The following is a 22065-nucleotide window of genomic DNA, read 5'->3' on the forward strand; positions in this document are numbered from 1 at the left end:
GAAATGCCTAGGTGGGGCATGGCCCGAAATCGGTTGGGAGTCACTGGCCTCCCAACCGAAAAAAAAGATACATGATAGTATTGCAATAACGTCATACATTGCATAAAATCATAGCGTCATGCACTATATATTATAATAACGTCATTCATTGTATAAAAGGTGTTTTACAGACAACATCTTTCATTACGATAAAATTGCCGAGAGGACGGCCTTTTTTTTTTTTTACCATGTTAATGCCCTTTTAGGCTTCCTTCAGGTGAATACATGTATAACTTTGAATAATAAAATTTTAATATAATGAGGAAGGGGTCCGAATTTGAGAAATGCCTAGGTGGGGCATGGCCCGAAATCGGTTGGGAGTCACTGGCCTCCCAACCGAAAAAAAGGATACATGATAGTATTGCAATAACGTCATACATTGCATAAAATCATAGCGTCATGCACTATATATTATAATAACGTCATTCATTGTATAAAAGGTGTTTTACAGACAACATCTTTCATTACGATAAAATTGCCGAGAGGACGGCCTTTTTTTTTTTTTTTTACCATGTTAATGCCCTTTTAGGCTTCCTTCAGGTGAATACATGTATAACTTTGAATAATAAAATTTTAATATAATGAGGAAGGGGTCCGAATTTGAGAAATGCCTAGGTGGGGCATGGCCCGAAATCGGTTGGGAGTCACTGGCCTCCCAACCGAAAAAAAGGATACATGATAGTATTGCAATAACGTCATACATTGCATAAAATCATAGCGGCATTCATTGCGTCATATATTATAATAACGTCATTCATTGTATAAAAGGTGTTTTACACACAACATCTTTCATTACGATAAAATTGCCGAGAGGACGACCTTTTTTTTTTTTTTTTTACCAAGTTAATGCCCTTTTAGGCTTCCTTCAGGTGAAAACATGTAAAACTTTAAATAATGAAATTTTAATATCATGAGGAAGGGATCAGAATTTGAGAAATGCTTGGGTGGGGCATGGCCCGAAATCGGTTATCGGAAACCGATATTGAAGTCGGAGTCACTGGCCTAGTCAAATATATATACACATATGTATATGTGAAGACTAAAACGATTGCGCTATAACCTAGTATATATCCAGGTTATAAATAAACAGTTCAGTTTTCTCTTGTAAATTAGTCCTTAAACCCCATTTTCATTATGGCTTTTTTAGGCATATTCAACCAAATAAGAACATCTCTTCATTTATAAAAGCTGAAATATTTTGCGATTGTTAATAATGTAAAAAATGGGGAGATAATCCAAATTAATCCTCTAATAGTCTTGATATCGTTTAAGGTAAATTACTTAATTAGCTAATTAAGAAATATATATAATATGTAAAGATATATAAGACATAAAAAAATTGTCTTGATATCGTCTAGGGTAAACTGCCTAATTAACTAATTAAAAAAATGTATAGAATTATATATAAAATACAAATATATATATATATATATAAACTCATTTTTTTATATATATTTTTTGTGTAAAACACAAAAAATAGTCTTGATATTATGTAAGGTAAAGTGTCTAATTTTATAATTAGTAAACCATAAAAAAAGTGTGTAAAATGAGTTAAAGGCTCATAGGCTAGTCTAAATAATTTTCTATGATCATGGAAACTCTTCTTAATTATTTCAAACATTGCATACTTAAATCGATATCAGTAATTAAGAGGAATATCGACGATTTAGCAGATATGTTTTGTCAAAACTTCGACCACAAGATTTCTTATTCTTCCTTGCGATATTTCAGTGATTTCAAATTTATTCACTTTAAGTTAAAAGATTTACTAATTATGAAAGTCTTTTTCTTCTGAAAAGCAGCACCTGGAATCTAAAAATGGGCTCCTTACAGTTTTTAGCAGGTTTTCTTCTAATTATTTATCTGATGCTTCCAATACCAATTCTATCTTGATAAGATATTAACTAAGTTTTTTTTAGCCATACAATTGTGAAGGATTATAATCCTCCTGGTTAACAAATAACCAACACAAGAACATGAAACAAAAGGAAAAAAAGGAAAGAAAAAAGGAAAGAAAAGGAAAAAAGGAAAGAAAAAGGAAACAAAAGGAAAAAACGAAAGAAAGAATTGGATGGTTTGTTGGAAGTACGAATACTCGAGCTGCTTGTTCCCAGCAATTTAAGGCCTGTAGGCCGGCAGGTACCAACACGGCTCATCCTACTCACTTCTCACTCTCTTCTCCACTAGAGAAATATGCTAGAAAACTGACTCAGACAATAAAATTATCCATGAGAAAATCAATAATACTTCCGTAGAGGCACCTTGTTAAATCTCCTATGTTATATCTGGCTCTCCTATGTTAAATCTGGCTCTCCTATGTTTAACATAGCATCTCCTATATTAAATATGGCTCTCTTATGTTTAACATAGCATCTCCTAGGCTAAATCTGGCTCTCCTATGTTAAATCTGGCTCTTCTATGTTTAACATAGCATCTCCTATGTTAAATCTTGCTCTTCTATGTTTAATATAGCATCTCCTATATTAAATCTGGCTCTCCTATGTTTAAAATAGCATCTCCTATGTTAAATCTGGCTCTCTTATGTTTAACATAGCATCTCCAATGTTAAATCTTGCTCTCCTATGTTTAACATAGCATCTCCTATGTTAAATCTGGCTCTCCTATGTTTAACATTGCATCTCCTATGTTAAATCTGGCTCTCCTATGTTTAATATAGCATCTCCTATGTTAAATCTGGCTCTCCTATGTTTAACATAGCATCTCCTATGTTAAATCTTGCTCTTCTATGTTTAATATAGCATCTCCTATGTTAAATCTGGCTCTCCTATGTTTAACATAGCATCTCCTATGTTAAATCTGTCTCTCGTATCTTTAACATAGCATCTCCAATGTTAAATCTGGCTCTCCTATGTTTAATATAGCATCTCCTATGTTAAATCTGGCTCTCCTATGTTTAACATTGCATCTCCTATGTTAAATCTGGCTCTCCTATGTTTAATATAGCATCTCCTGTGTTAAATCTGGATTTAAACAGCTCATCAATATCGTTGTTTGTATTTAGTCTTTGAAATATGCGTTTATATTGGCTGCCAGGTTTATTGTGCTGTAGCATTCACAAAGTATAGTAACAAAACGAAAAAATAGTAGAGAAGAGAAAACGAGGATAGTAACAGGGAGTGAAAGTAAAAGAAAATTATGTAAATATTTCGGTCGAGACTTTCGTTCAACCGTTTTCAGTGCAGAATAAACTAATAAAAAGCACAGATAAAAGTTCACAGGACAATATAAAAAAATAAAACGTTACAAAAAATCCCCTAAACTCAAAAGAAAGAAGACCCTCTCCAAATAGCGAGTAACGAGGGTAACCTTTCATCGCCACTTGGAGAATACCGACAAATTTACATTATAGTAATATTGCATCGAAATATTACACATTTCACAAGGTAAATTGTTAATAGAACATATCCTAATATAAACAAAATTTATACTCATCATATTTTCTTGTCACTTCCACTTTCCTTCAAATCTTTCATACTTTTTTTTTTATAAATATGTCATTTTCCTTATACGATATAATCCGATACATGTATTGCATCGACCCTGAAGTGTGTTGCTACCCTGGGTTCAAACTCTGGGTTTCGTTTGAACAAGCTGTTATCAAACCACTCCGACTCCAAGATTCCACTCCAAGATTCATGTTCTTATGTTGTTTTTTATCTTCTATTTGCAAATATTTCTTCTCTTTTTCACTCGCTGTTATTATCCTCGTTTTCTCTTTTTTACGCTTTTTTTTGTTCAGCCTAATTAGCCAGCGTACAAATTATTCAAGTCTAGTAACCACTGAAGATCGCGAAAAATTTCAACAAACATTAAATATTTTGGTAATCCTTACTGGCGGAAATCGGTCTTATTTGGCATTCATGCGTAAATTAATCAATTTGACATGACCAACTCATAAAAAAAAAGAAAAGCGAAACGGCAATTTATGCTCTGTGCTGTAAGTATAAATGAAGATAAGCAAACTGGAAAAAAGATCAATTTATAAAAAGAACGAGTTACTTATAAAAATAGAGATACAAATTAATCCGAATCACTGTTAGGAGTTTCTTCTGCTTCTTCCTCCTCTTCCTCTTCATCAACCTCTTCCTTCTTCACGGTTTCCTCTTTGCTCTTCTTTTTCGGCTTTTAAAAAGAAAAAAGCATGTCAAAAATAATTAATATTTAGGCATTCTATAACAGAAGTAAAATAACACCGAAGCCAGTGCATATCCAGGATCTTTGTTGGGGGGGGGGGGCATTGGAAGATTTTTTTTTTATAAAAATCAATCACGAATCGAACGGGGGGGGGGGGGTCAAACCCAATAACCCTCCTGGATACAGCCTTGTACCGAAGTGTAACATAATTAGAAATAAACGCACGTCAACTACATGCAATTGACATCGCTGAAGAAAATTTATATTAATGGAGCAAGAGAGTGGGATATACTATATTAACTATATTACTATAGTTACTATATTACTATAACTATTATACTATATTAATTAAAATTGTTTTTTTATTTTAAGCAATTGCGAGTACGATTCTTTTGACCGTAGACAACATCCGGGCCATTCTTAGAATAAATGTAAGAGACTCCGTGGGTTATTCTTACTTTTTAGCCATAAGAACAATGTCTTCACCAAACACAACATATATTAACGAAAAAGTCTAATGATGGCACAGGTGTTCGATTTTTACTTCTAAACTTTGAAACTCGGTTTTTTCCTTTTTTCGGATCTGCACGTTACGAGATCAGGGCCATTCAGGAAGAAAAAGAGGCCATTCTTTTGGAGGAAGAGGCCAGCTGGCTCGGATTTTATGACCGAAAAACAGCACGAAATGAAACTGAATCCAAGCCTAAGGGGATGAATCTACCCACTTTAAATGTGCATCACTATGAATAATAACACTCTATACTTTCTCATGTCACAAAAAGGGTATTTTAATACATAAATTATAGGTACCGCCCCAAGGTCCAAGCATGATTATAACTTTTTTTTTTGGCTAAAAATTTCTTTATTGATCATCTTGTGGTGTAGCCATGCAAATCAATTCCCATTAATCCCTACTTTCTTCATCATTACTTTCTACTTAGCTTTATCTTTCTTTTTTGTTTGTAGATTAACGTTGATACGTCGTGGTAATTCTTTGATCCCAGAAGTATAACACGTTTTGTTATGGCAAAATATTAAAAATAAAATATAAGATTTTCTAAATATATATTCTTTTTAAATTAAAGGCACTAGTTCATACTAAGATGTTACTTCTTTACTATCACTTCCGAGATTACGTCGATACATCATGTTGGGAGCCATAGTTGTCTTTTTATGGTTTATGGAGAAGTTCCCTTTTATTCTGAAAATTTCTTTCTAATTTTTGCCCTCACAGAGACTTTTTGCCTAGTAGGCGAAACTCATATAATATGAACAAGCTCAGTTACCCAATTGCCTGCAAGTCCTGTGAACATGTCCTGTGGTCATAAATCTTTGAATCATTTTCGGATTTGGGCCAATTGCCTTCAAATGGCTTACATAACTGATAGATTATTTGAATTACCCTTACTCCATGCCTATCTGCCTTAATTCTGTCCTAGGATGGATAATAGACTAGCTATCAACAAGTGAAATTAATCATTTTTATATGACACTGAAATGGTAAGCCAGCTTTACCTCTCACAGAGACTATCTGGTTCTCAAGCTTTTCTATATTAAAAATGTTATAATCTATATTAAAAATGGAGGACAACTTTCTTACAGTTTACTCTACAATTCGATCTTTTGGAAGAAGCTTTAAAGGTTGAAAGGTTTAGTGAGGTTTTGCCAGACACTCACTCTTCTTGTGGATCTGGAGGAAAGATCCCCCTCTCCCGCGAATAATTCCCCGGTGGACGATTCCTCCCCCTGGAAAATCCCCCACTGACAATTACGCCATGCGAAAGTAAGAGAAATACAAAGAATGAAGAAAAGAAGGGATTTTGAAATGTTCTATCTATATTCCGAAATATAGGTAGAATATACAATGTGGAATTTCCTATTGCTAAGATTATTGGAGATAGGGGCTATGCTAGCATAGCTAGCTAATCGGACTCCCAAGATTAGACATGGCTCTGTTAAAACCTATCTGTAAGCAATTGGTAGTTAGCATAATTTACATCCCTTGCGCCAGAGGCTGCGGGGGTCTTGTCACCCCAGACATATTTATTGGACCTTTCGACTATTCTGAACAAAATGACTATCCATCCCCAATATCTGTCTTGGCTTTAATCTAATTACCCATGGCTCTCAAGTATTTCATCACTTCCACCAATTTGATAATTTAAACCAAGTTGAAATTACAGAACGAGCGACAGTATAATAAGATTTATCAGCTTAGTGGCGAAATGCATTTAGAAAATCCTTAACTTAAAACTAAGATTATTCAAGTCGAATACCTAGATCTTTCTTTCTTATTTGGGTAAAAAAAAAAAAAAAAACTAAAATCCAAAAATCCAAAACAATTGGAATTTTACTCCGTTTGGTAAATATTTTGCAGAAACTTCGAAAAATCGTCCTATTTAAGAACTCAGACATTTTCATTAAAAAACTACGTCACTCTCGAAAAACATACCGAGATTTCTAGATAGCCTTTAAACGATCAACATGATTCTATTTTAATTTTTTTTGGGGGGGGGGGGTAGCCCAAACAAACCTACCAATGGCAGTTACATCGTTTAGGGTTACATTGTTTTCTTTTTGTCCTTTAACATAAACTTGTAATTTTATTTATATATTATAGATAATGGTGTCAAAATTGAGGAGGTTTAATCCACAAGTGGCACTGACACTATCTAGGTCCACTTTATTTCCTTCTATTCATTTCGATAGAGCTCATCTACATTTGGAGTCTTCTAAAAAGCTCAACCCGAAATCTGAGAGTGCGCCAAATACGGCACACTCTCCAACGGTGCACACCGTCAAAACGGTGGTTCATTCCACACCTCATAACTGGGTGCATTTCTTGGTTATGCTTCTCAGATTTTCAGGCCAGTTTTCCCAAAAAATGCCAAAATTTAGGAAGGGTTAGAGTAAGAGTGGTCCTTGCAGTTGCCCGATGTGTGGAGAATGGAAGGAGAAATTGTTGTATTTTCTGGAGAATTGTGTAGGGTTAAGGTTTTCTTTTAAGAAAGGACATTTTTTTGGAGTGGATGAGGGGGAGAGGACTTGGGCAGAAATATTGCTGGGGAATAGGTGTTGAATTAGTATTAAGGATCTGGTGCGGTTTATTCGTATGGGTATAACCCGTCGTGAGGATGTTATGTCAGTACTTTGTTAGTATTTTTGAATGATTTTCAGTGATTTAATCGTCTTGTTCAAAAGTTTAAATTGAATACTTTAATTGTATTTGTATGTTGTTCATTGTATTTGTATGTGTGCTTTTTTGGCCATGGCCCTGCGGTTTTTCCGGTTTTTCCTGCGGTTTGTTCATGCGATTTTGCAGGAGCATACTATGTTCCTGGTGTTTTTCCTGCGGTTTTTCCATACTTACTACTATAGATGTAGTTAAAAAGGATTTTATTTCAAAGCCTTAATGATAATAGAAACATGAGGTGGGTGGCGTACTCTTGGCGCTGCCATCGTACAAGGTATAGCTGGGGGGGGGGGCATTCAAAGTAATCTACTACTGGCGCCATAATCGTAGGGTTTAGTGAAGAAGGGGAAAAGAACCAACTAGTGTAATTTGCCTTTGATGCCTTGGCGCTGCCATCACTATCACTGTCTTCATCGGAGATATATTCTTCTGACTTAAAGCCTGCTCCAGAGCCCAGTTTGGTAGGCGTGGGTTTGCTCTTTGCGCTAGTACTCTTTGCACTTGTTGTGGATGCCGCAGCTCCCCCACCGCTTGCTTTATACGCCTTGACTGCTTCTTCATAAGCTTTCCTGGCTTCTTTTGATTTATTCTCCCATTCCTATACAAACAAAATGAATTAGGCAATAACCAAGAAAAAAAATACCTAACTAAAGGATAGCAGAGGTATTAGTTTTTGTTTACAGCCAGCGTTGTCACATAAGGGGTTCTCCACGCTAGATTGTTAAATATTGTTGATCCTCAGTCGCGAGACCAGATCAAACATTGCTTCTTGTTTATGCTATATAGTAAATTAGAAAAGTTTAATTTTCTTGAAACATGTACTGGAAACTTCGTAGGAAGTTCAATTCTCTGTTTCACGAGATAATACCAGAAAAAAAACCTTCATCTAGCTCCATCTCTTATTCTATAAATTTGTCACCCTTGTCGTTACTAAGCTATACCAAAAAATAGCAAAACTGTTGCTCAAAAACTGAATTAAATGATCAAAAACTTATGGATTAGATAAATTCTGCGACAAGAATTATTTGTGTCATTGTGGAAGGAGCCGGCAACACTGTCAAAGTCAATTTGACAATGCTTCAGTGTGCACACGATGCAAAATCTCATCTCTTATTCTACAAATTTCTGACTCTCATTTTCACAAAGCCATACAAAAAAAAAAAAAAAAAAAAAAAAAAAAAAAAAAAACGAAAAAAAGCGTTGCTCAAAAAGTCAACTAATGATCAACAATTTGTAGATTAGCTAAAATTCTGCGAAAAGAATTTTTTGTGCCATTGTGGAAGAAGCCGGCAAGTGTGTCAAAGTCAACTCCGTGTGCACACGGTGCAAAATCTTATCTCGGATTCGATAAATTTCTGACTGTCACTGTTGCAAAATTTGGCGAAAAAAATTGTGCCATTTTCGGAAAGAGCCGGCAACACTGTCAAAATCAGTTTGAAGATGCATTATAGTCATCAAGTCTCAGTCTTTTCCTAATGTTCATAATATTTACATCCATTATCAAGTATAAGTTTCAAAAATTGCTGGAAATTTTGTAAACTTCAAAAGAAAGTTTCTCCTCTGTTTCAGGAGAAAATAACAGAATTTTTTTTTAGACCCTTAAGGGCTGGGAACACGTAGCTGATTTCAAAATCAGCGCCGATTTTAAAAGAAATTGGCGTCGATTTGAGCTTGAAAACTTTTCTTTGTGAACACAGTGATGACCATTAATAGGAATTAGTAGGCATGGTATATAAGGGCGCATTCAGGGTTTTTGTTCGGAGGGGAGGGGGGATTACAATAAAAACTTTAAAACAAAGCATCAAAAAACATTGTTCATATTTGCATTTTTGTTAAGTTCTTACTAATTGAACAAAAATTTCGGGGGAGGAAGGGTAAAACTCCCTACCCCCTCCCCTGGATAAGACCTTGATGGTAGCGCTGAACTAGTCAGTTTACTTTTGTTTTGTTATAGGTGATCGTTCTCTTTTTGAAAATAGAAATTTGAAAAATAAAAAAGAAAAGCGAATAAAAAGAAACAAAACATACGGTCTTATCAGATAGACCCCTCCAGAGCTCGCCAGCTTTCTTTGACAAATCTGTAATTGAGATTCCTGGGTTTTCAGACTTGATCTTTTCTCTATTATCGTTCAACCATAAGAAGTAAGCTGTCTGGGGTCGCTTGGGTGCACCAGCGTCCTTTTCTTTTTTCTCCTTCTTCTTTCTAGGCTTTTCGGACTAAAAAATAAATAAAATAATAAAATAAAATATGAACCAATCGACCAGCAAGATCAAACCAGCGTCGTAAGTCTGCATATAGGCGGGTTATGTACAACAGTTCAGGTCAGGAGAGGGCGATCATAGAGAACATTGTTTTGAGGGGATATTTTGTCCGTTTTTCTTTCCTATACTGAGAAACCTCTTTCCACAAAACGTATATATCGACAAAACATACACTTAAGCAATTATATATTAAATAACACAGCAAATAGCACAATGGAGTTGTAATTAGAATAAATCGAAATAAAAACATAAAAAATACGCGCTAATAAGTTGCCAAATTGGCGTACATCCTAAAACTAACTGCAGAGAATACCGTAAAGATTATAGTGACTAAACTTAATTAACTACGTAATTATATGGTTAAAAATGATAATTTCTTGATTTAGAACATAGATGGAAAGAGGCCTTCTCGCAGAGGGCAGAGGAAGTATCTGAACATGGACCAAAGAGAGCACGGGGAAAGTCCCCCCCCCCCTAAAAAAAAACTATCTGAACGCCTTATATAACAAAAAAAAGTTTAAGCACCGTCAAATCCAGCGCTTCGCCCCAACTCTAGTAGGGAAGATAAAAAATTGAGACTTTAATTCTTTGTTTGATTCACACGGGTTCGATCACCACAAAGTGGTAAATTTTCGAGTCTTTTTTCTTAGTTTTGATGCCCCAAAAATACTTTTTTGTAAGAAAAAAAAAACTAACGTTTTTAATAACAGTAAAAGAAAAGTAAGAGAAAAAACAGTTTTTTTCACTATGTTGTAAAACGGTTCGATTTCAGAATGTTTTACTAATTTCTCGAATTTCTAGGCATTTCTTATTCAAATATCAAATAAATATATTTGTTAATCCTCTCCCCTCCCACCAAAAATACTGCGTAAAGTGCCTGACTATGTGCGAGAAAATTATGTTTGAACTAACAGCAAAGAATAAAAACGCAAGTACACTCGTTTGTTAGGAAGGAAAAAATTGTTTATCCCTCTTTTAGCATAAAATTCCAAGGCCCCACCACTCAAATACTTCTCTTGAGAGCTTTACTTAATCCCTCAATTGTGAGACATAACAGGGCAAACCTACCAAAAATGTAACATTTACAAAGAAAAAAGATCCCTGCACCACCCCAATTTGTAATCGAATTATTTAGTGCAAACTTGCATTTTAATATAAAATCTTTCTTTACTCCGCAGATATACTTTTACGATTTATACATATACATATATATATATATATATATATATATATATATATATATATATATATATATATATATATATATAATATATACTATAAACAAGTATTGGTTTGATTTGTGATAAAGATGTTGACAAGTCCAATTTTGGTAGCAAAATGGGCATATGAGGGGTCTAGTTGCCCTCCAATAGTATTCCACTCTTGAAAAGAACACAGGAGCTTTCAATTTGCAATCAAATGAGCCCCTTTCGAAGTTTCTACGACCACGCCTCCGATACAAAGCAGCCCGAAAAAAAAACACCTATAAACTTATACAATGAAGCCATGTTGTTCTTAAAAAAAAAATAAAATAAAAAATAAAATAAAGTTAAATTAAAAAAGTTAAAACCAAGAGTGTGGTATCATGAAGAAAATGAAAATAGATTTTAGAAATACCAGCAAAGTAATGTTTAAATACGAAAAAAGTCCCGATTTTGATTCAAGGTGCTAGTTTTCAGAACTAGAAGAATAAACTTCGAAGTAGATCTTTATGCCAAAAAAAATATTACAGTTTTGATGTATCCAAACAAAACTCTTACGGGACTTTCGGATGACCCTGTATAATGAAGGTGAAAATATAATAAAGGCTGTATAATCGATCATCAACAATTATCAACCAAAAAAAGTTCAAAACCAATCAGAACTGCTAAACTTAAAGCTCTCACAGACTTAGATCATGCAGATGATTTGAGTGTAGATAAGAATGTTAGCAAAATGAATGATTTTTGCAGCTTTCGAGAGCTCAGGTCACAAGAATAAGTTTGAAAATTGGCGATTAGTGCAGTGAAGATCTTACTCTAATGTTTCTCAAAGTTTGGACGTATGTGTGCCCCTTTCCACAATTGTTGTAACGCTGACATTGTGGCTATAATAATGCAACGCTCACACATCGTGAAATATTTTAGTTCCCATCATTTTTTTTTTTTAATCTTTTTTTTTTGTATATACGCCAAATAATATGGTTAATATGTAGGAAAATTGAAAAAGAAAATGTTTGTCTCGATTTGTCTCTTTGAAGGTCAGTGGCATGTGTTAAAGAGAGATTAATATACTTTCTCAAGAATATTTTAAACAGTCAAAAATCTAAGGGGAATAACATAGACAGAATGAAAAGTTTTGAGATTTTGGAAGTAAAGAAAAACCGATTTCACTTGAGAGTTAAGGATAGCACAAAAAAAAAACGAAATTACTAAGACCTCAGGGCTAATTCAACGGCAAGTAAATTTTCAAAATACGACGATTTTGAAAGAATTGACAGGTAGGTTATTGGAATATTGGAAGCCATAGTTAATGACAAATATAGTTCTGAAACATTTTATATGTTGAATGTATGAATGTTATGCATTAAATCCATTCCAGAGGAATAGTCAACGAATTTTTTTTTTTTTTTTTTACTAACCTTATATAAAAAATAAGCTGTTCGAGAAACGCCGTTCGATCCCGCTTTCTAAGGCTATAATGAAAGAAACGTTAAGACGTCTACACTAGTTACGACTAATTGCCAAAGATTATGCTTTTTGGCCATCCATTTCAGACCAAACGTCCCGACTGTACTGAAAGAGTTAAAAGACAGGATTTAAAGGAATGTGGGATTTCGAGGAAGGGGGGGGGAGTAAAGAGTGAAACTTCGGATAGATTTGAGGAGGAGTTTTGGCTGGCTTGGTGCTGCAATGAGTTGGTAGGTGCTGTTGGTCCAAGGGTGCTGCTAATAGTAGTAGTAGCATATCTAAACATGAAGTGTAAGTCAGTAACACTTAAGTAGCAGAAGTGGTTTAGTATCATACATGAACATCAATTTTTTTTTTTTTTACAAAAATGTGGCAACTCTGTACCGCGACAACTAAGTTAATTATTGTTTGCGTAAATACTACTCACAGTCATGTAACGAAATATTTGATTGCTGGCTAATTCACCTTATATATAAACTAAGACAAGTAGTACAATTACTTACCACAGTTTTAGCCTTTTTAGGTTTTTCTCTCTTTTCTGTCTTTTTCTTCGTTTTCTGTTCCCCTCCAGATCCATCACCTTCAGATTCAGTTGTTTCTGGTGCAGATTCGTATTCTTCTGCCACGTCACTGCCCTCTTCACCAGGGTTAAAATCTTCATCAGTGGATTCATCCTCATCTGAATCACCTGACAAATAAGGCGTTTCACATATTATGCAAGCATTATTGTTTATTCATTTATTTATATTAATTTTTTATTTTTTGCTTACTAATTTATTTTATTGATTTTTAATATTTTGTAATCTTAGAATCAACCCTTATACAAGTAAAGTATGTCTAATAGGTTCAATGCCGATTAATTTTTTTTTCGAGCCAACAATTTCCCGATGGTTATTTTGTGCTGATATGGAAGGTTGGGGAGGGGGGGGAGGTACAAATTGAAAATGACAAGGATGAGACTTGATATTTTAGAAGAAATATTTTCAGATCTGCCATTAAAATGTTCCTTTTTCACAGCTAATAAGTTCACAGAGATAAGCTAATAAGATGAGATGTCTGGATTTGTTGTCCTTTGTCGGAGTCTACATAAAAATTCATTTTTCAGTTAAGGATATACATCTTCCAATATCTACACGGCGAGTCCAATGCAGGGTTGCTAAATTGGACACTTGCGTTTAAAACTCTTTTTACCTCAGAGTGGATGCAGAAGAGTGAAAATCCCTCTTTTTGGGTGTCAGTTTTCATTCGCTTAGACGTCAGTAGTTGGCATATTCGTCAAAAGTGCATTTAACCCAAGGGACATAGGTTGCCAATTTGTACTTTTTTCGTGTGAAATGCACTCTTTTTTACCTCAGAGGGGGCGCAGAAGAGGGGACGAGCAAATTTTTGACTTGCACTCTTTTTGAACAAAATTCATTCTTTTTTGGACTTGATTTGCACCCTTTTTAGACGTCAGCAGTTGGCAACCCTGGTTCAATGTCGGAGTCAATTTTTTTCCAGAACTACTACTACATATTTAACTGTCACTAATTGATATACTGAACGTCGATTTCAACGTCAACATTTAATGTCAATGTCAACATAATAATTAAGTGACATATTTAAATAATTAACATGCCTAAAGTTACGCACACCATTGCGTAATGTGAAACCAACACCCAAAGAAGACCTGAATAAAAAATTAGGATATAAATTAGGGGCTCTGAATCGGTTTCGTCATTTAAATCCCAGGTCAGAGGGCTTCTCCTCAGTCATGACAAAGGATGAAAGCAGGTATCCTTTTGAGTATTATGTATGTGATTTTTTGTGTGACTTGTGTCGCGTCTTGATTATGTGATTTAGTTAATTATTTGAGCCACTGTGCACAGGTCATTTGGCCTTCTAGTAGTGTCTATGTTTATTTCATTGTTGTATTATTTGTGGGAATTGTTGAAAATAAAGGTATAAAAAAGGAAAGAGTCTGAGAAACAGACTCTGTTTCTCATTGTCGTATTATTTTTGGGAATTGTTGAAAATAAATGTATCAATAAAAAAAGGAAAGAGTCTGAGGAACTTAAAAGAATAGAAAATGGCGCTACCGTCGAAAAGACACATACACCATCTAGCATTTGGCAACTTTGCTTGAACCAAAACTGCTGCGTGTTTATCTTTTTGGACACTTTAAAATGCAGGCAAGGATAAGGAAAGCAGAATTCTGTTCCCAGTAGGACGACCATCTTAATGTAAATTATACTACTTGACCAGCCAAATAATTCCAATTTACTCTAGGCTTACTTTTGTGTATGCTACATTTTGACGTTAATTCCCGAAAATACTAATTATCATTCACAAGGTAATTTCAGCTTTAATCTTGTTACACTGTTATATCAAAAAGTCAATCTTACTTGAAAATTTTTACTTTTTAATGAAATTACCAGATGCTAAATTGTTAGCAGAGCTAATAGTTTTTAACTTCTATCTTCGCATGTTAAATCGCTGAAAATTTAGCTCTCACAAGTTTGGCCAAACTTGACCAGCTCTCACTCTTTGGCCGAAACCCAAAAAATCAAGAAGGCCAAGACGTTAAGAGAAAACATAGAAAAAAAGAGAATTCACCACAAGTTAAAATAAGGAAAAGGTGCCAATGAAGTTTTGTTTTGTTCAAATCTTTTTGCACTGATAACACTTGGCAATGCTGCCTCTTCCTATGTTCTGAACCTACTTTATTCTAACCAGGGCTGCTATTTCTTGAGATTTTCCCCCAAAATCTTAGGATATCAGTTCTGAGCTTGAGATCATGAGAAACCTATATACATTAAGGATAACAATGGCTTCAGATTAGCTGAAGTAGGCTTATCATACTGGTTTACCCAAGAATGTAAAGGTCCGTAAGAATGTCAACTTTATTTGATTGGTGAATGATTTTCGGCGGATCAATTATCGGCCATTTTAGTAAAGGTCTGTAAGAATGTGAACTCAGTTTGATAGGCGGATTACTTTCGGCCTATCTTACGGACCTAAAGGTCCGTAAGAATGTGAACTCAATTTGATTGGTGGATTATTTTTGGCCTTTCAATTATAGACCATAATAAAGACTAGGTCAGAAAGAATGCAAACTTGATTTGATCTGTGGATTACCTCCGGCCGATCAATTATTGGCCATTACAAATTCTACATCATTTAACTAAAGATCCGAAAGAATATTAACTTGACTTAATTGGTGGATTATTTTCAGCCAATCATTTATAGGCTATTTTCAATTCTTACGTTAAATAGCGTATGTTGTGGAATGGCAATCTTAAACCACTATTACTCTCAAAAGACATATTAAGTATATGTACTACATTATACATATTAATTACATATTATATGTACTATATTATACATATATTATACATATTAAGTATATGTACTATTATTTGATAGCTTGAACTTTTTTTCAAATGCCATAGTGATAATGCACCATGTCGCACCACGATCCTGTTTACAAGTTGCCGCCACGCTTAAAATGGGTGTCGCCACGCTTCCCAGCAACTGCACAGCAGAGGTTGGGCCATGTTTGTTTTCTTTGGATTCTTGAGAATAAACCCCTGCCTTAACCCCCCCCCCCCCCAATTGGTGCCCTTGATACAATCTACTATGTGCAGGGGTAAAACAGATTTCGGCAGGCATTTTTCACAAGTGAATCATGGGATTTTGTCAAATTCTCAGTGGCAATTCTAGTTCTACCTATTAACCGAGTTAGAGGACAAAATATTTTCTGAATTTCGCTAAATTTTAGCCTTTTAATTCTTTCAGTCTTAATTAATACAGCCGAGAAATTAATGACATTCCTAGCCCGAATATTTTAAACAGTAAAAAAGTTAACGGAAGAAGGGTATATTTCAGTCACAAAGCATAAGCTAGGTTACTTGAAAAAAAAAATTGGCTTACATGTTGGGCTGTATCCAGAATTTAAGTTCGAAGGGGTGAAGGGGGGGGGGGTTGAGGGGGCTACAATCTTTTTATTTTGCAAAATGCAACAAACAACTGTTGCAACGACAAAGACATCACTGTCTTTTCATCATACAAAAACGAAAGGAGATAGAAACCCCCTACCTTACCCCCAATCAGGCCACTTGACAAAATATAGTATCTAGAGGGGTAAAACAGATTTTGGGGGTTTCAAAAACAAACAACAAAAGGCAAAATAATAAGAAATTAATGCAAGACAGCGAAACTTTTGACCTTAAATGAATATTTCCGCTCTATATCCAAGGGCCAAACTCAGCAAAGCACATAAAAAATAAAAGCACATATGATGCATACAATAATTTTATATACCCTTTGGATATAGTGCAAAAATATTCATTTAAGGTTAAAAATTTCACTGTCTTAGACTAATTCCATGTTTTACCTTTTGTTGTTTGTTAAATTTGTTTACTTTTTTTTTACTTTCGTACGTGTCAGACAAAGATTTCGGGGGGAGGGGATGAGTTCAGACCTGGTATCTCCCCTATCCCCACCTAGATAGGGCCCTTTTTGCATGCATTCGTCACTAAAGCGGAACCGTCAAAATTGAGGGATTATATTATACATATACTTGTAGCATATATGGTGGGATTTTAGAATGTACACCTTTACTATGAAATAATAGAAAACTTATATCTTTGGCTAATTGTAATGCAATACTCAATAATGCATATTTGAAACAAAAAAATTAATCTTGGGTCGTTTGAATCCACTTCGAAGTGTATCTATAGATTTTAACCTCTGAACATTTATAACAATCCCTACCATATTTCTGTTTTTTAATTCTAACATGTTTGTACTTTCTTCCCGAAAATGACAGTTAATATCGGAGGAAAAGTCACGGAAAAAGGGCAAATATTAAGGTCACGGAAAATAAGGCGGAAAAACAGATAATTAGACATTTAAACTAAAAAAAAGTTAGTAATATTAATATTTTTTCAGGTTAAGCGCTTACTTTTGCAGATGGAGACATCATTTCTCCAGTGAGTCGGAACTTACCATAAAAATAAAAAATATGGACTTACCACCCCCTTCCTCTGCATCTCGTTCCTTGGCTTCTCTTTTGACACGAGCCAAGTAAGCGTCGGGTGCAGTTTCTTCATCCGAATCTCCAAATTCATCCATAGTTGTCTTGGTGTCTCCTGTAATTAATTCAACATAAACAGGTTTTTTGTAGGTGCATTAACTTACAGAAGTTCAAAAGTAGCAATGACGTTATTCATCAAAGCAAGGGATTAGATGCTTTTTTACTCCACACAAAGTAGGGGGAGGCCAAATTTCAAATATTAAAATTTGTTTTTTTATAGCACAGGTTTGATCTGTGAAAACATAAAAATGTGTGAAAAAGATAAAGTTATGTATAGCCCAATCCGTTTTTTACCCCTTGTTTTCTATTATATAAACAGATTCTCGAAAACAAAAATTTATTCTAATTTTAAGTATGTCCTGAAAAAAATTTTTTTATTTATTATTTTCGACTTCTTAGTCTTCTCTATGACGAAAAAAATGTTCAGTCTTCTCTAAGATTCGAACTCAAGTAACCACGTCCACAAGCAAGTGTTTTTTCCGCTGCGCTATTAAATTGTACTTTTTTTCTAAGGTGAAAAAAATGTTTAGTCTTCTCTAAGATTCGAACTTAAGTAACCACGTCCACAAGCAAGTGTTTTTTCCGCTGCGCTCTTAAATTGTACTTCTTCTCTAAGACGAAAAAAATGTTTAGTCTTCTCTAAGATTCGAACTCAAGTAACCACGTCCACAAGCAAGTGTATCTTCCACTGCGCATCTCTAAGATTCTAACTCAAGTAACCACGTCCACAAACAAGTGTTTCTTCCGCTGCGCTATTAAATTGTACTTCTTCTCTAAGACGAAAAAAATGTTTAGTCTTCTCTAAGATTCGAACTCAAGTAACCACGTCCACAAGCAAGTGTTTTTTTTCCGCTGCGCTATTAAGTCTTGTAGTGCTAAATTGTACTTCTTCTCTAAGACGAAAAAAATGTTTAGTCTTCTCTAAGATTCGAACTTAAGTAACCACGTCCACAAGCAAGTGTTTTTTCCGCTGCGCTATTAAATTGTACTTCTTCTCTAAGACGACAAAAATTTTTAGTCTTCTCTAAGATTCGAACTCAAGTAACCACGTCCACAAGCAAGTGTCTCCTTCTTCTATTTAAAAGCAGGCGGGCTTTTCAGTAATACTATTTAGCCCTTTTCCTTTTGCTTCACTCTGTGGGCTACAGAGCTACTGGCTTGATTGCCTCATGATTATTAGATATTTTCAGATATCTTTCAGCAGGTCTTTCGACTCTAGGAGTTCAATTATGAGATGATAGATGTCGATTTCTATGCTCTGTGTGCCGGTATAGTTGGCTAGGCTCTTGGCTGATAGTGAGATTTTGTGGTGTTTGAAGCATTTTAACAGTTTACAAAGCAAGGTATGTTGAGCAGACGTCAGCATATTACATTCAAATAGGCAATGGTCAATCGTTTCATTATTCATATTCCAATGCCTGCAAAGAGGGGACAGGGGAATTGAACCACTTGAATTAGAAAACTTATACGAGAATGGAAGAAAATTTAGTCCATTTGTTCCAGAATGAATTCTGTGATAAATTTTAGAAAGATACTTATTGGGAAAGGGGGAAAAGATAGGATTAACCTTTTTAAAATTAATATCTGATAGCCTCCATCGGTAAATATCTCTAATCGGGATTGATCTCCCACTTGGCTGGTCAATATCTATAGCATTTTTTGCTATTTCATCAACCTAATGATTACCACTTATGCCAAAGTGGCTAGGAATATACTGAAAATAAGTTTTTATGCCACTTGAAGCAAGATTATCTATAATACTGAGACAATGATAAGTGTCAATGTCCAACTTATACTGAGGAGCTGAGGCCAGCAACTCAAGGCTTGATAAAGAGTCGGAATATACAATAATATTTGAATTTGCAATCAAAGGTTGGTTTTCCTTAAGGTGTTCTAATGCCATGAATTTGGCATTTAACTCAGCAGACATTATAGATAAATTATTATATAATCTCTCGCCCATTGCAATTTTCAGGTGAGGAAGGAAAGCACCACTTGCTACCTTCTCATTCATTTTTGACCCATCAACAAATATTTGGAAGTGGACAAAAGCAATGGGGGTTAAATCGTTATTCCACTTTGAGAAACCAGTATTTATTATGGGACTTGACCAATTCCATGGAGGGGATTGGGGGAAATTGGGTACAATAGACTTTGCTGGTACGGGGAACTTCTTCTGAATGTTGGCATACTCATCTGCAATGCCTCTATACATGGCTGGATTTCTTAACCAATTATGTAGGGTGTGTGAGCTATTTGATTCCATTTTTGTAAGATGTTTTGTCAAGAGAAAGCTACGTCTCTCCCTTATTGTTGTTAATACACTCTCCATAAGCAGAAACTTGGTTCATGTGGGTTTCCTAAGACCAAATATGAGACGTATTATATAATTTTGTGTTGTTTCAATTTTTTGCATCTGGGTCTTTGCACATGCACCATATCCAATGAGCCCATAGTCAATATGGGCTCTTATATGTGATTTATAAAACTAGAGTAAGGTTTTCTCCTTACAACCACAGGGTGTGGAAAGAAGTCTTTTTAGTATATTTGCTTTTCTATAGCATTTTTTTATTGTGTTTGAAATGTGGAGGTGGAAATTAAGTTTTTGGTTAAGTATGAGCCCTAGGTAATTAATATGATTATCTTCTGGAATTGATGTTTTATTTAAAATTAGTTTTGAATTAACATGGTTTCGCTTTCGGTGAAATAGGATTATTTTTGACTTGGTAGGTGCAATGAGTAAATCTGAATGTTGAGAGAATTTTTCAAATTGGAAGTGACTTTTGCAGATTTGACTGTGCTATCTCAAAGGTGTTGCCAGATGACCATAGCACCAGATCGTCAGCATAATGTAGATTCGTGTGGGGTAGGTTCATGTCCCAGAGATATAGGGCAAAGAGGAGGCAACTGAGGAATGCTCCCTGAGGTAGGCTTTTGGTTATTGTCTTTTGGGGTGGAGAGGCTGAACCAACACAAACAAGAAAACTTCGCACTTCTATGAAGGATTTTATAAAAGATACTAGCTTGGGGGGTAGTCCAAGGTTTGCAAGTTTGTTTAAAAGGATTTGGTGGTTCACATTGCCCCTTCAAAATCTAGGAAAGCTGCAACTAGGACATTATTTTTCGAGAATGATTCATTTATTGCATTTGTTAGCAAAATGAAAGCATCTGTTGAGGAGTGGTGTTTCCTGAATCCAGTTTGAGTGTGAGGGATCATATTATTTTTTTTCAACAAACCAGAGAGTCTGTAATAGATCATTTTCTCCATTATTTTCCCAATCACAGGAGTAATCATTATGGGCCTATAGGACTCAGGGTTATCTTTGGGCTTATTTTTCTTTAGGATTGGTAGGAGGGACGAACATTTCCATATATTGGGGAACATAGAAGATGCCCAAGCGTGATTATAACAATTTAGCAGTTCTTGTCTGTATGAAGGGGTGAGATTCTTTATCCATGTAGGGTGTATATTTTCATAGCTGCCGCTAGTTTTGGTCCTAATATGATGTATTGCATTATTCATTTCCTGGATTGAAAATGGACTAGTTATATACTCGGATCCTGGGCGTGGTTGGTAACTTGGGTTCATAGGAATTGGGGACATTTTGCTTCGATTATTTGATGTTAGCTTATTAACAAAAAGAGTTGCAAATAGCTTAGCTTTTTCATTATCATTGTCACAATGGGTATTATTATGTATAAACTCATACAGGAGTGGGTTGGGAGAAGCCTTTGCCCCTCAGATGTTGCATATGACTTTATTTATAATTCGCTCATGTTTCTCTCTGGAGAGATAATCTGAAAAATTATTCCAGCAATTATATTTAACATTTATTATAGTCCTGTTTGGAGTAGATTTTACTTATAATTTTTTTAAATATGTAGCAGGTGATGGTTTTTTTATGAGTTCTTTCCTAGCTGTCTTTTTTATTCTTCATTTATTTTGGCACTCATTTGTCCACCATGCTTTAAGAATGTGTTTGGGAGGTTTTCTTAGGTGTTGTCCTGGGGATAGCATGATTAGCTGTATTTATTAGTAAAGATGTCAATACTTCAGCATGTGTGTCAACTGTTGTGTTTGAAATGCATGAATTTTGAGTGAAACTTATGATTTCATCATTTAGCTTATTTTGGAACATAGACCAATTTTCTTTAGTGTTGATATATTTGGAGGTATGTGAAAGAGTTTCAGCAGGTTCATTTAGGGAGCAAACTATAGCAAAGTGGTCAGTACATAAACTATCAATTTTATTCATATAAATTTTATTAAAAATATTTAAGGACACAATTTGTAGGTCAACTGTGGAAAATCTGCCACTTTTGGGGTTGAAATATGTATTCAAGTTTAGAGGGGTAGCAACAGCTAGTTAATTATTATTTGAAGTAATATGCTCAATCAATTTACCGGCTTCATTTGCTTGTTTATTCGCCCAAAAAAGTCTGTGGGCATTCAAATCTCAACAAATAATGATATTTATTAACATATTAGAATTAGTCATATAACTAAAAAAAGAGAGGGCATCTGTAGTTTGTCCATTAGGGTTATTAAAGCCTATTTTGTAGGTTTTTGTATTATTCAGCCAAAAACTGATACCCATTGCATCAACATCATTTGCAAAATCTGGAAAATTGATGCCACAGAATTTTATATTATTTTTAACTAATAAAGC

At 34.8% G+C, this 22065-nt stretch overlaps 1 protein-coding gene across 1 annotated transcript in view; it reads right to left on the minus strand.

Moving 5' to 3' along the window:
- Positions 1 to 4023: 4023 nt before the first annotated feature.
- The window catches only part of Ssrp (structure specific recognition protein), a 63323-nt gene continuing 45281 nt past the window's right edge, over positions 4024 to 22065 (minus strand). The window contains exons 8-12 of the mRNA XM_089095291.1: positions 17334 to 17450; positions 12822 to 13006; positions 9416 to 9604; positions 7761 to 7985; positions 4024 to 4182 (exon numbers count right to left, since the gene is read on the minus strand). Coding sequence (XP_088951417.1) covers positions 4081 to 4182; positions 7761 to 7985; positions 9416 to 9604; positions 12822 to 13006; positions 17334 to 17450 — 818 coding nt within the window. The 3' untranslated portion in view covers positions 4024 to 4080. The remainder of the gene's footprint in view (positions 4183 to 7760; positions 7986 to 9415; positions 9605 to 12821; positions 13007 to 17333; positions 17451 to 22065) is intronic.

Source organism: Artemia sp. Qi Xiang Cuo, chromosome 10 (assembly GCF_049724085.1).
Source record: "Artemia sp. Qi Xiang Cuo chromosome 10, ASM4972408v1, whole genome shotgun sequence".
In the NCBI taxonomy this organism is placed as follows: domain Eukaryota; kingdom Metazoa; phylum Arthropoda; class Branchiopoda; order Anostraca; family Artemiidae; genus Artemia; species Artemia sp. Qi Xiang Cuo.